At 48.0% G+C, this 12,843-nt stretch overlaps 1 protein-coding gene and 1 long non-coding RNA gene across 7 annotated transcripts in view; one reads left to right on the forward strand and one right to left on the reverse strand.

Annotated features, from left to right (window-relative positions):
* Window positions 1-1,915: 1,915 nt before the first annotated feature.
* PCBP1 (poly(rC) binding protein 1) lies at window positions 1,916-3,539 on the reverse strand. The gene has a single exon (XM_046660038.1). The coding sequence runs from the start codon at window positions 3,332-3,334 to the stop codon at window positions 2,264-2,266; it is 1,071 nt and encodes a 356-aa protein (XP_046515994.1). The 5' UTR covers window positions 3,335-3,539; the 3' UTR covers window positions 1,916-2,263.
* Window positions 3,540-4,072: 533 nt separating this feature from the next.
* The window catches only part of LOC124238856 (uncharacterized), an 86,331-nt gene continuing 77,560 nt past the window's right edge, over window positions 4,073-12,843 (forward strand). For 5 of the 6 annotated variants that reach the window (XR_006888421.1, XR_006888419.1, XR_006888420.1 and 2 more), the window contains exons 1-3: window positions 4,073-4,979; window positions 5,481-5,571; window positions 7,781-7,981. This is a non-coding gene — a long non-coding RNA (uncharacterized LOC124238856). The remainder of the gene's footprint in view (window positions 4,980-5,480; window positions 5,572-7,780; window positions 7,982-12,843) is intronic. The other variant, XR_006888422.1, reaches the window with a different exon arrangement.

A 12,843-nucleotide genomic window follows, 5' to 3' on the forward strand; every position in this document is an offset into this window, starting at 1 on the left:
GCCTTTTAAGGGGAGGGGAGGAGAAGAGGAGGGGGTTGAGAAAAATTGGAGGCCTACTTTTCATAGGGCATGGGAACAACCTCGCCCAGCGAGTTTCAGGGACTCCTCACAAACCATGTGGATTGGTATTTGAGGGTCCAACCTAATTATCCACTCTTGCCCTACTCTGCCAGCCTGACTTGTGCTCATTTCCAAAAGACAGTGAACCCATTTCTGGGTCTTCACTAGGGCCTCCTGTATCTGTCCCGGCGCCAGTCCAACTGTCTTCTCTCAGCTTATCATTTAATACACATTGCTTTGTTCCCTACCTTTCAATGTCTGTCTTCTCTGCCCGAAGATATTGTGGGCAGAAACGGGCCTTTGGCTGTTTGCAATCTAAAGTATACTGAAGCGTACTGCGTTGTAAGCACTTGTTCTGCTTTACATGTATGCTTTCATTTGTCTTCAAGCCCAGGAGACGTGCACTTTTAACACCTCCATGTTCACAGAGTTTAAATAATTTGCCCAAGCCCAGAAGTGGTAGAATTCAAATTTGAACTCAGGTTTAATTCCAGAATTTGGGCTCGTTTCAGTGACTGCCTGCCTGATCCCACAGTGGGTGTAAAGCGCATGGTAGACCCCAATCTTACCTCCAGGGACGCTGGGAACCAGGTCTGTACCTCAGAAAAAAGCAGATGCCCTGTAGAGAGGAAGCCTCAACACGTAATCGATCACGGAGAATATTCTCCTACAGAAATTTCTCTGCTCTTAGTGATCTCCTACAGTACCTGGGGTTTGAACTACACACTTCAGCACCCAATCATCTATTGTCTTGTTTTTTCTAGTGTGTCTGCCTAAATGCAGAGAATTTCCCTCCTCTCATCAAGTCCAGCCTAGCCTCACTAGCTGATGTGGACAAGAGACTGTTAGGCCTTCACAGCAGGATCTTCCTAATCCACTGGTGAAGACAATCAGTGGCACTCAAATCTAAGAACTTTTTGGAGTGTTTAACAATGCAGTCTTCCGATTATATCCGGGGTGGGACGCAGGAATTTGTATTTTTAACACCGAGGTCATTGCTAAGCCATAGTCAATAGATCAGTCTACATTCCTGCCTGTGAGGACCGCCCCATATAGGCAGGATTATTTCCTGGTATAATGATTTCTCTAAACATTGCACACAGCTGAAGAATTAGAAGCTGGGCCTCCTTTGTTTCTGGATACACCACTTGGCAGGTGTAATAACATCCTCTGACAGGCTGCTTGCCACAGGTGCATGCTTGACACGTGCACCCCGCTGGTACCATCCCCCACCCGGTCCTGCTGCCCAACCAAAGACCCCCCCATCCCTACCACCACCCTGCAGCAGTTGCCCTCTTCCAAGCCCTCAAACCCACCCTTACCCCTTTCCCTTCCCCCACCATCAGCCCCTCCCTTCACCCCCAGCCCAGCCCTTTCCTCCCCCCTTGTCTCTGGGTCCCCCCAGGCTCCTCCCACCTCAGAACAATTTTTTTGTTCCTGGCTAAGAGTTTCCCATGTGAGATTGGGGGTTGGGGGGATAGTCAGACGGGAGGACACATGGCCATTCCTCAGAGCTCCCACCGAATGGGCATACTTCTTCCACCCGAGAAAACCCTTATGTTTTCCACCAGAGAAACGGGCAGAGGCCTTTCTCTGGAACTTGGCTGGAGGGATGTCACCTCTCTGGGAGAGGCCCCGTCTGCAAGCAACCCAGAGCAGGCCCAGCCTACCGGGTTCCTTTGTTGGGACAGAGGGAATGGAATCTCACCAGTAAGGTGAAAAGGGCTGGAGAGAATACCAAGGACGCACCCACCCTTCTCCGTACGGATGCCTAACACTAAAAGGGGAAGGAAAAAAAAGCACCAACAAAGAGTTTAAGATAGTAGTTCCCAGCTTTTTCAAATATGAAGCATTGTTTAACCAATCCATTTTTTAATTTTTTAAATTCCTGACATTACAGAACTAAACTGAAATTTATTAACATTCCACTCTTACATTTCTTATCGACAAACAGAAATAAAATTCATGAGCCAAAAAACCCAAAACAAAACTAAAAACAGGGAAAAGCTTATAAAACTAAATATGGATCCCAGCATTAACAGCTGAACAGAGAATGTGATTTTTTAAATTCTTAGCGGATGATAAAGTTGTGTAGAAACTGAACACTTACAAATTATTTAAAACCTGGAATCACTGACCAGAAATTACACAGTTGGATCATGGGAAAACAGCAGAAAGGCGTTATGAGTGAACCTACACTGTTCTAGCTGCACCCCATGCCCTTCTCAGAAGAAAGCCTGGCATTGATTAGATATTGGGCCAGACTAATACTGGCAGCAGAGCCAGTGATAGTAACCTGCCTACCAGAAGAGCCTTCCACTGGATTGGCAATTTTGATCTGGGCCCCGGACATCTGGCGGATCTCATTAATGTTGGCGCCTTGGCGCCCGATTATGCAGCCAATTAAGTTATTTGGAATGGTGAGTTCATGGGTGGTTTGAGTAGATGCATCCAAACTTGCCCAATAGCCTTTCACCTCTGGAGAGCTGGAGTCAATTCCGGCGAATCCGGTCCCGCCGTGCATCATGGCAAAGTGAGACTGTTGTCTTGCCACCTGGTTCAGCTTGGCCAGATCGAGCGGAGAAATGGTGTGTTGTCCTTGAATCGAGTAGGCATCTAGAGGTGGTCCCTCCAGGTCATGGGTGGCGTGGGGGTAGCCCGCAGCGTCGCTGCACCGATCTTGGCCGCCCGCGCAGATGACTGGAGAGCTGGCCGGCATGGGCTGGTACGGAATGGTCATGACTCTCCCTTGCGGAGACTGGGAGAGCGTCTCCAGCATGACCAGGCAGATCTGCTTGACACACTCGGTGACAGACTGCGGCACGCCAGCAATGGTGATGGCCCGCTCGGTGGAGTTGGGCAGCATATCCCCCGCCACCTGGACCTGGGCCCCCGTACTCTCGCGGATCTCTTTGATCTTACACCCGCCTTTCCCAATCAGGGAGCCGCACTGGGTGGCCGGCACCACGAGCCTCAGGGTGACCGGGGGCCTGCTGGCCGCCGTGCTGTTGGTCATGGAGCTGTTGATATCTTCTTCCAGCTTGTCGATGATCATAGCGAAGGCCTTAAAGATGGCATTGGTGGGGCCGGTCAGAGTGATGATTCTCTCCGGGCAATTCCCCTCCGAGATGTTGATCCGCGCGCCACTCTCCTCGCGGATCCTCTTAACCGACTCCCCTTTCTTCCCAATGATGCTTCCTACTTCCTTTCCGTGCATAAGCAGCCGAATGGTGAGAGTCACATTTAGTCCACTTTCAGTCACACCGGCATCCATGGCGAGCGGCGGGCGGCGTTCGGGGGAGTTGGGCTCGTTACGTGGTCAAGTCTTTGGTGGCTGGCGGGGGGGGAGGGGAGATGTAGGCCCAAAACTGCCGGCGCGAGGCGAGCGAGGGCCGCGGGAGCGAGCGGGCGCGGGCGGGAGGCCGCGGCGTCGTCGCAGGGGCGGGCGGCGGCAGCGGAGGGGGCGAGCGGGGCCGGGAGCGGCGGGCGGGCGGGTGGGCGAGGGCGCGGCGGTGGCGACTCCGGCGGCAGCCTCGGCGGTCTGGGCGGGGCGGGAAGCCCGCTTTCAACCCCGCGTACCCTCTGACCCCGGAAGTGCTTGCTGCGCAGGACCCCTTGAAAAAAATGAGGACCCGTCTTTTTTAGGTCACAAGATTGCGCCAACTCCCACACGGTAGTTTTTAAAAAACCCTTTTAACAGCCTAGAGTTGAAAATAAAGCCCCGATGGACAAAAGCTGTGAGCCCGGCAACGTTTTAAAAGGAACCTGTATTTTATTAACCCTAGCGACCCCGGCAAGTGTTTGGAAACGTTAGTGTTCTGAATTGCGGCGACACATTACTCTCCATCTCTATAGAAGGTATTTCGACAGGGAGCGACGCGGGCAGCCCCGGCGGTAACTGCAGGCGGCAGCTGGGACGCCGCGGTTTTAAAACGTGCGCGTGAGGCGGCCAGAGCGCAGGCGCGAGGGTGTGGGGAGGCGGGCGGGGCAGCCGCGGACTTCCGGGGGGGAAGGGCGGCGAGGCGAGGCCTGCGGGGCGGGCGCGCGCGCTGACGGGCACGTGGGGCCCTTTCGTCCCCGGCGTCCGGGCGCCCCGCACCAACCCCCACCCCTGCCCAGACCCCGCGGTGGCGTCCGGTGAAGAGAAAGACCGAAACCCAGCCCCCCGCCGGGGCCCGAGTCGGGGCTCTGTTCATGGTTTCTGGGAAGTGCTAGAAACACGGCCCTAAAAAGAATGGCGTCCATTTACATAATGCTTTGTTTGCATTTTGCAAGTTTCTTTCGCTTAAACCCGCAGAAACCCCACCTCCTGCCCTAGTGTCGTTTTAGTCCTGGCAGCCGCGTCAGACATTTAAGACAATGGTGTGCTTCTTGGGGCCGCATTTATTCAGGGGGTGCCGACCCGTGCGTTGGGGCGTCCCTGCAGTCCAGGCCCCGCTGCCGCCTTTCGGCCCTTGCCCCTCGGTGCAGCCGCCGCGCCCTGCGCGCTCCGGGGGCGGCCCCCGCGGGCCGCCATCTTGGAAGGCCTTTCCTGCGGGTGTCGCTGCCTCACGTTCCTCTCGTCAAAGAAAGGGCGCTCTGGACGCTGCTGTACCCGTTCCTTTCTGCCCCTTCCCCTCTCCTCCACCTAAGCCAGGCAGAAAAGGCCGTGTGCGCCCCGTACTGCAGGGTCCCGCAGGGATAGCGGCTAACGTGGCGGCCCCTCCGCCCCCCTCCCTTCCCCACGGCGGTGGCCGCCATGTTTCCTGAACACAAAATGGCGACACGTGGCCTGGATTCGTCGCCAACGAGAAATTGGGGTCGGCCCGAAAGCTCTAGAAGGCGACCCCCACCCCGTGCCCGTGGGCCGGGGCCTTTCCGTGCGCGGCGAGTGCGCCGACCGCTCTGGGATAAAGCCCCGCAGGCTGGTCCAGACCTCGGTGGGCGAATTTTAATGCATTTCCTCCATTAATTGAAACGGGAATGCGGATAACCATAAAGTGTAGGAAGAATACTGAGTCTCGCGCGTTTTAAATTTAATGATGGATAATAGGGGGCAGTAGCAGTGGGTGATTTGGGCCCCCAGTACTGAAGCACTTCGGAATCACTGCTTTAAGGAATGAGATGGCAAATTCCTGCTTTCCTAGACTTCTGGCATAGGCTGTTGTGCTGGAGAGACCAAGAAATTGTCTTATAAAATTTATTTAAAAAAAACAATTCCCATGAAGCGACGTAAGATACCTATGACTTTTTTCACGGACCAGCTGGTCGGTGAACTTAAGTTTATCACAATTGGTGATCACTTGGTCTAGAAGGAATATCTCTTGTGTATTTACCAGCGTCAGATCCTGTGCTAGCCATTTTGCCGAATACTATTTAAATTTTACAGTGATGCTCTGAGGTAGGTGTCGTTATCTCTCTCTCTCTTCTTTTTTTAACAGACGAATTCACTTAGGCCCAGAGAGATGAAGTGACTAATTCAAGGTCACACAGTGTCCAGGATGGAATCCAGACCTTCCGATATCCTTATTGGTGAGCGCGTTTCCAAATTTTTCTGTAAGTCAGGGTTTTAGAATTTAAATGCTATTTGGAAGTTGTGGCGAGCTTGTCATTTAAAGATGGATTACCCCGGTAATCTTTTGGTGCTCAGTCACCCCGTTTTTGTCCGTATCTGTTTGGGGATTCCCAGTTTTCCCTGGTGTGAGCTATACCTGTAAGGGGCTCCAATGCTATTTTTTATGAGGTGTCTGGGTGAGGACAGGGAGAGGGAAGTGACTCATCGCTGCCCAAAGGCTGGAGTATCTGTCAGTCCCGCCTTGTCTGTGGCGCGGTGGAGTCCACCTGGCTCTGCGGAAGCGAACAGTAGCCCTGTGTGACTCACTCGCTTCCTTCAGGGACCTATCCGCATGGCTTCCGCCTTCCCCACCCCAAAGCCCCGACCAGGTAACAATAAATAATTTTACTCTGGCGCCAAGCCTCATTTCTCTGCAAACATTGACAGAGCATGACAGAGTGTTAGATAAATCGTAGTCTGTGGACTCTTCAGTTCAAGGTAACAACTTGTGGGCCAAGCAACAGATAGGAACCTAAACAGCGCTCGACTTGTGTCGGGGTTAGAGATGGAGGGAAGGGCTTTTTGCTTCCTTTAACTGACATTAATATGGTATATCACACTTTCCAGAGTGCTTTCGCGTTACCTTGTATAATCCTACAAACGATTTCAGTAGGTAGGTCCATAACAGCAGCAATGACAGTAATAGCACTAAGTGCTTACTATATGCCAGGCACTGTTTGAAGCTTTATTCTATGCATTAATTCAGTGCCTCTCAGGTTTTGAAAAGCAAACCATCATAAGAGATCAATTTTAAATAATAGCTGAGACATACATACACACACGTTTATAACAGAAATGAGAGTTTTGCGAAACATTTCTTATCCTTACTACATGCAATGTATTCTGGTAATTTCAATTCTCTCCTTCACATAAAAAAGGTCATATCAAAGCTAAAGTGATGAAAAACTCGTTAGGTTGTGACCAACATGATTAACGTACGCATTTAATCCTCATAAAATCTCCTGAGATGGGGTGATGTTATTTCCATTTTATAGAGGTACAGAGAGGTAAAGGACTTTGTGCAAGATCACACAGCTGTTGAGTGGTAGAGCGAGGATTTGAATCTAGGCAGTCTGAGTCCAGAGCCTGTATACCTAACCACTAAGCTACACGTGATCTCTTTAGAGGGCATTGTCTTGTAGGGTGACAGCGTTGATTAGGGAATGAAAAATAGTCAAAAACTCAGGACACAGCAAAAGGACTAAATTACATATAATCAAGAATTATCCTGGGCCGGCCCCATGGCCGAGTGGTTAAGTTCCTGCACTCCATTTTGGTGGCCCAGGGTTTCGCCCGTTTGGATCCTGGGTGCTGGGTGTGGACATGGCACCGCTCATCAGGCCATGCTGAGGCAGTGTCCCACATGCCACAACTAGAGGGACCCACAACTAAAAATATACAACTATGTACTGGGGGGATTTGGGGAGAAAGAGCTGGGGGGAAAAAAAAGATTGGCAACAGTTATTAGTTCAGGTGTCAATCTTTACCAAAAAAATAAAAAAGGAAAAAAGAAAAGAATTATCCTGATTCCAAGCATTGTGGTCCTCTAGTTCTGCCACCTATTTATTTTCCCTAAAGAAAGACTTATCTATTGGGTCTTTCTTCCTAACACTGCCTATTTTAAGCCTTTTCTGCCTGAAACATTGCCATCATTTTTCCTTATCTGAGTACTTCCAGGGCTCTGCTCGTCTCAGCGAAGCCTTCCCAGTCCCGTTGCTCAGCCTCCTCCCTTCCCTCAGAGTCCTGCATCCCCTCCCTTAGGTAGCTCACATTTAGCTGTTGATTAAATTGTAATGTGTCTTGGTGTTGATTATGTATTGTACAGGCCACAGGTGCCCTGACTGACCCTGAGATCTGGCAGAGAGGGTGCTCGACTTGGGCGTCTGTGACTCTGGCCCCTAGTTCCATCTCTGCCACTGACTAGCTTTGAGACTTCTACAACCCACTTCATTTATGTGGGCCTCAGTTTTCCTGTCTGTAAACCTAGAGATTAAATGATCTCTAAGGCCGCTTCTAATTCTGTCCAGGGAGTAATGAAACTTGGTGATCTTGGCTATTTATCCCTGAGGGGGAGGGTTATATAAATATTTTACTCACTTATAGTAAGCTTTCCACTCCCTTCCTCAGGCCTGCACTATCTTCTGGATACCGAGTGAATGCCACACCGCCGTGAGTGAATGCCACACCGCCCGTTTTACAGATGAAGCCACTTTGATATGGAGCAACTGACCAAATAGTCTCCGCCCTCCCCCTGGAGCCCCACGCATGACTCTTCTCCTCCCACTCAGTGACTCCAAGTTGGCAAAAGGGGTAAATGAGGCTGGGAAGGTGAGTCAGGCTTAGACTTTGGAAACTGAACCACAGGACTTAACTCCATTCAGAGGAAGGGTTTTCGCTCCTCTTACCTCACATTGGCATATTATAGAAAACTTTTCAAAGTGATTTCACATTATTTATTTAAGCATCACAGACAAGTTTGCCAAAAGGTATTATTATGCCCATTTTATGGAAGAGTCCTCTTTAGATCACAGTAGTGAAGTGACTTGCCCAAGGTTACACAGCTCATGGGGACCTGAGCTGGGCCTCTTGATTCCCAGTTGTGGATTGTTCCTTTCCTTGGCTTCTGATGCTTGTGACACTGACTGACACATGGAATAACTTTATCTTAAACTCAAAAAGCTTCCATCCAGTTTGTATTTTTCTGTCCCAGAACTTCTGTTCCACTTATGTTAGGTTCCTGACTCCCTTGGTTTAAGAGAATCTCTTCCCTCTTGTTCTCTAATGTTAACGTTTATGGGTTTGAGAAGTAGTGGGAACGATTCCTCAATGAGATTCTAACTTCCCTGGGGGCAAGGACCACATTCTTTTGCTAACCTACCTGGCCCAGCCAGCATATTCCAGCTTTTTAAATTTGCCTTATGAATGTGGCAGCAATTTTTCCAAAACATGTGGTTTCCTTTTCTCTTCTGCCCTTCAGATAGAGCTTCCATTTCTCTTTTTATTTAAAATTATAGTAGGGGTTGGCCCAGTGGTACAGCGGTTAAGTGCACACATTCTGCTTCAGCTGTCCAGGGTTTGCCAGTTCGGATCCTGGGTGTGGACCTACACACTGCTTGTCAAGCTATGCTGTGGCAGGCATCCCACATATAAAGTAGAGGAAGATGGGCACAGATATTAGCTCAGGGCCAGTCTTCCTCAGTGAAAAGAGGAAGATTGGCAGCAGATGTTAGCTCAGGGCTGATCTTCCTCAAAAAAGGAGAAAGATTTTAGTAAATTGAGAGGGCCTTTTTCGTGTTGCTTTGCAGGATACTACAGAGTGCAGCCTAGAAGCATGGCTTACCCACTTTGTGTGGAGTACATTTGACCTCTTGTGCTTGTGACCCTGTACTGCTGTTATGCGGTCACTGCTTGGTTTCCTTAGAAACTTAAGAAATATGTTGCTGTGCCTTTCAGAAGTGACTGGCAGATACCTCAACATCCTTGGCCTGAATTCTCCCAGTTGGGCAAAGTGATTCCCCTGGATTCCCCAGGGTCACTCTGACTGAAATGAGGCATGGAGAAGGGAGTGCAGAGAAAAGTTAAAGGGAAAATGAGAACAGAATGCAGATGCAAAGTACAGAAAACTGAGGAAGCAAGAAACCGTAAGAAAAGGAAAGAGAGAAAAGCATAGTGGGGTGAGAAGAGGAGAATACAGGATCAGTGGAAGGAAGGTGAAGGGACTAGTCCAGAGGTCCGTTGGCCCTTTCTGTGGTGTCAGAAGCATAGGCTGCTGTCTTGCGCCGAGGATGAGCAGCTGATAGGATAACTTCTCCTGAGCTGGTCTTGAGCAGCACATCTGTCTTTTTGTCCCCTATTTCCAATATCAGGTAGGAGAAATTTCTTTGTTTCTACAATCAGCTGGGGATGTGATTAGATGCCAATAATTTTAATATTAGCCTCAGTTCAACTGGTTTATCAAGGAAAATGTGCTACAAAAATTACATAAGGAATACTAGGTCAAAAGTCATCTTATTCATTTACTCAGCAAATATTTTTTTGTTTGCTTGATATGTCCCAGACACTAAGGATAGAAAAATGAATGAGATCCTGTCCTTGCCCTCAAGATGTTTATGATCTCGAAACGGAGACAGACGAGTAAACAGATTCACAGTGCAGTGTGTTAAAGTGTAAGGATATGAGTAAGCAGAGGGTGCTGTGAGCTCAGAGGAGGGCCCTTGGTTCAGTCATGGAGAGAATTCGGGAAGGCTGCCTAGAGACGCTGACATTCAGGCTGAGTCCCAAGTCAGCAAATTGCAAAGTGGAGGGCAGGGAATGGTATTCCAGGCAGAAGGAGCAAAGGCCCAAAGGCAGAGAGCACAGTCCATTCAAAAGTTGTAGCCGTTTCAGGAAGGTGTGAAGGATGTTGGCATGATACAGTTTTTGGTGATTATTCTTCTACTGCTTCAGAAGTGTAGATCATTGAGACTGGACTGTGCTTGCTAGAGCACAGAAAGTTAAAATCCTTATTTTGTAGCAGAATTCTCTTTTAAGATGAAGATACCAGAAATTTCACTTCCTGTCTAGAGATTCTAAGGACAAAATGTAAAGAAAGCACAACCTTTGAATTAGCAAATAATTGTTAACCCTCTCTGTAGTAAAAGAAAGAAGGTGTAATGCACAGAAATCCCTTTCTCATCCAACTTTTGGATTTGATTGTGTCCTGCTTTGTTTTTCAAGGGGTGTGTGTGGAAATTAGTCTTTGTTTAGCTGGTTAGGATGTTTGAGTTAGGGAGGAGGGAAAGGAGTTCAAGAATAATTGCTGCTTTATGGCAGAACAAAAGAAATATATTTAAATAGCTCATTTCTCTGATTCTACCTACTGAGCACAAGCAAGACTTAGGGACTTTGTTTCAGAGAGACAGTTATTTCAACCAGACAAAGCATCTGTTCAGTGTTATTCACCCTGTAAAATCTGGTGTGTCCGCATTAAAAGCATTGATTTTTGTTTTTTGAGACACAGATATAGTTACATTAAACAGAAACCGTATGTGTATTCATTGGACAATACTGGGATTTTATCTGGATTAAAGGAAAAGAAATGATGTGTGTGGAGTAGGGAAGAACATGCTTAGAAAAGAGCACGTAGATTCAGTGGTCATTTCTCAGTCGTCTTTGTGACCTCTCAGCATTTGACTCTCCCTCCTTGCACGCTAGTTTCACTTGGCTCCCAGGATGTCGCTCCCTTGGTTCTCCTCCCACCTCAATGGCCCCTCCTTCTCAAACCCTCCCCCGCTTTTTTTTTTGGCTAATTTCTCGGTATCTCCTCTGCCTCCAAGATGAAGTACTCAGATCACTCCTTGGATCCCTTCTTTATCTACACTCAATTCCTAGGTGCTCTCTCTCAAGACTTTAAACACCATTTATACCCTCACAGTTCTCAAGTGTGAATTACTAGCTTGAGTGTCTTCCCCTGAACTCAAGACTTGTATGTCCAAATTCCTCTGGATACCTCTACTTGGGTATCTCATGGCTTCTTGAACTTAACGTATTAAAAAAATCAGCTCTGGAACTTTTCTTCTCAAATCTGCATCTCCAGCAATTCCTCCTCATCGCAGTTTCAGTTGTATTGAATGTATGGAGGACTCTCCCTTCACTCTGTTCTGTTTGTTTGTTTTTCGTTTTTTTTTTTTTTTTTTTTGAGGAAGTTTAGCCCTGAGCTAACATTTGCTGCCAATCCTCCTCTTTTTGCTGAGGAAGACTGGCTCTGAGCTAACATCTGCGCCCATCTTCCTCTACTTTTGTTTATATGTGGGACACTTGCCGCAGCATGGCTTGACAAGCGGTGCATAGGTCCACACCCGGAATCCACACTGGCGAACCCCAGGCCTCTGAGGCGGAATGTGCAAACTTAACCACTGTGCCACCAGGCCCTGACTCTGTTCTTTTTCTTACTCCACCAGCAGGTCCTGTGAGCTCTACCTTAAAATATATTCAGGATTTGAACTCTTCTCACCACCTCCCCTGCTACTATTGTAGTAGCCTAAATGGTCTTCCTTCTTTTGCTCTTGGTCCCCTGAGTCTAATCTTAACAGTGACCAGAGTAATCCTGTTAAGCGTATTTCAAAGCATGCCACACCTTTGCTGAAAACTGTCCACTGGGTCCCACCCAGATTGAAAACCTAGTCCTTACAGTGGTCTACAGGGCCGCATAGGATCTTCTGCACCACCTTCTCTCAGCTACTCTGACCTCATCTTCTACCACTTTCCCTTTGTACTCTAGCCACACTGGTCTCCTTGCAGTTGCTGCAACATGCCAAGCCTTGGGATATTTGTAGTTGTTTTTCTCTGCCTGGAACACTTCTTCCAGATATCAGTATGGCCTCCTCCCTTACCTCCTTCAGGTTTCTGCTCAGCTGTCACCTAATCTGTGAAGCATTCCTTGACCTTCCTATGGAAAGTAAAAGCCGTCTCCTGCCCTCGGTATTCCCTGTTCCCCTTCCCTGTCTTATTTTTCTCCACAGAACTTAGCACTGTTTGAAATACTACTTATTCATTCATTCATTATTCAGGTATTTATTGAGTGCTGCCTACTACAGGTCAGCACTGTTCTAGGGACTCTCTCTGCTATAGTTTGTTTATTATTTGTCACCCGCCACTAGAATGTAAATTTCATGATGGCTAGGACTCTGTTGTGCTCATTGCTATGTCCTCACCTCCTAGAACAGTGACTAGCACATGGGAATTGAATGAATAAGTTCACTTGATTTTTAAACAAAAATATATTGAATATATAGAGGGTTGTTTACCTGATAATAAAGGAAAGATCTGTATGAATAAGACGTTGTTTCTACCCTCAGATTGCTCAGTCTAAAAAATGTTTATTTTGACCTAGACCGTGCTGTGCTCTCTAGCACAGTGATACATAGTTTTTGGAATTGAGGAGGTAAGGACTGGTGTGCAAAGGATGGATATCTTCAGAGACGAAGTCTTGCTTTGTCGGGCTTATCAATAATTTGTACTGTCTCTGGGAGGGAAGGATTGATGAAAGCTCACTGCATTACTGACTTTTTGGGTTACAGTTTCTGTTTGGTCTTGCCTCATTTAGAGCAAGAGTTTCTTAAAAATGCCATTGTCAGTCTTGGTTCTTCTTAGGTACCTTCTAGGAACCTTCTATCATAGCCACTTCCTTTCAGGGTAAGTTAAAGGAGTTA

This window comes from Equus quagga, chromosome 5, assembly GCF_021613505.1.
Source record: "Equus quagga isolate Etosha38 chromosome 5, UCLA_HA_Equagga_1.0, whole genome shotgun sequence".
NCBI lineage: Eukaryota > Metazoa > Chordata > Mammalia > Perissodactyla > Equidae > Equus > Equus quagga.

Bases quoted from the DNA above. Each gene is read 5' to 3' on its own strand.
- PCBP1 (XM_046660038.1), bottom strand. From the start codon at position 3,334: ATGGATGCCGGTGTGACTGAAAGTGGACTAAATGTGACTCTCACCATT.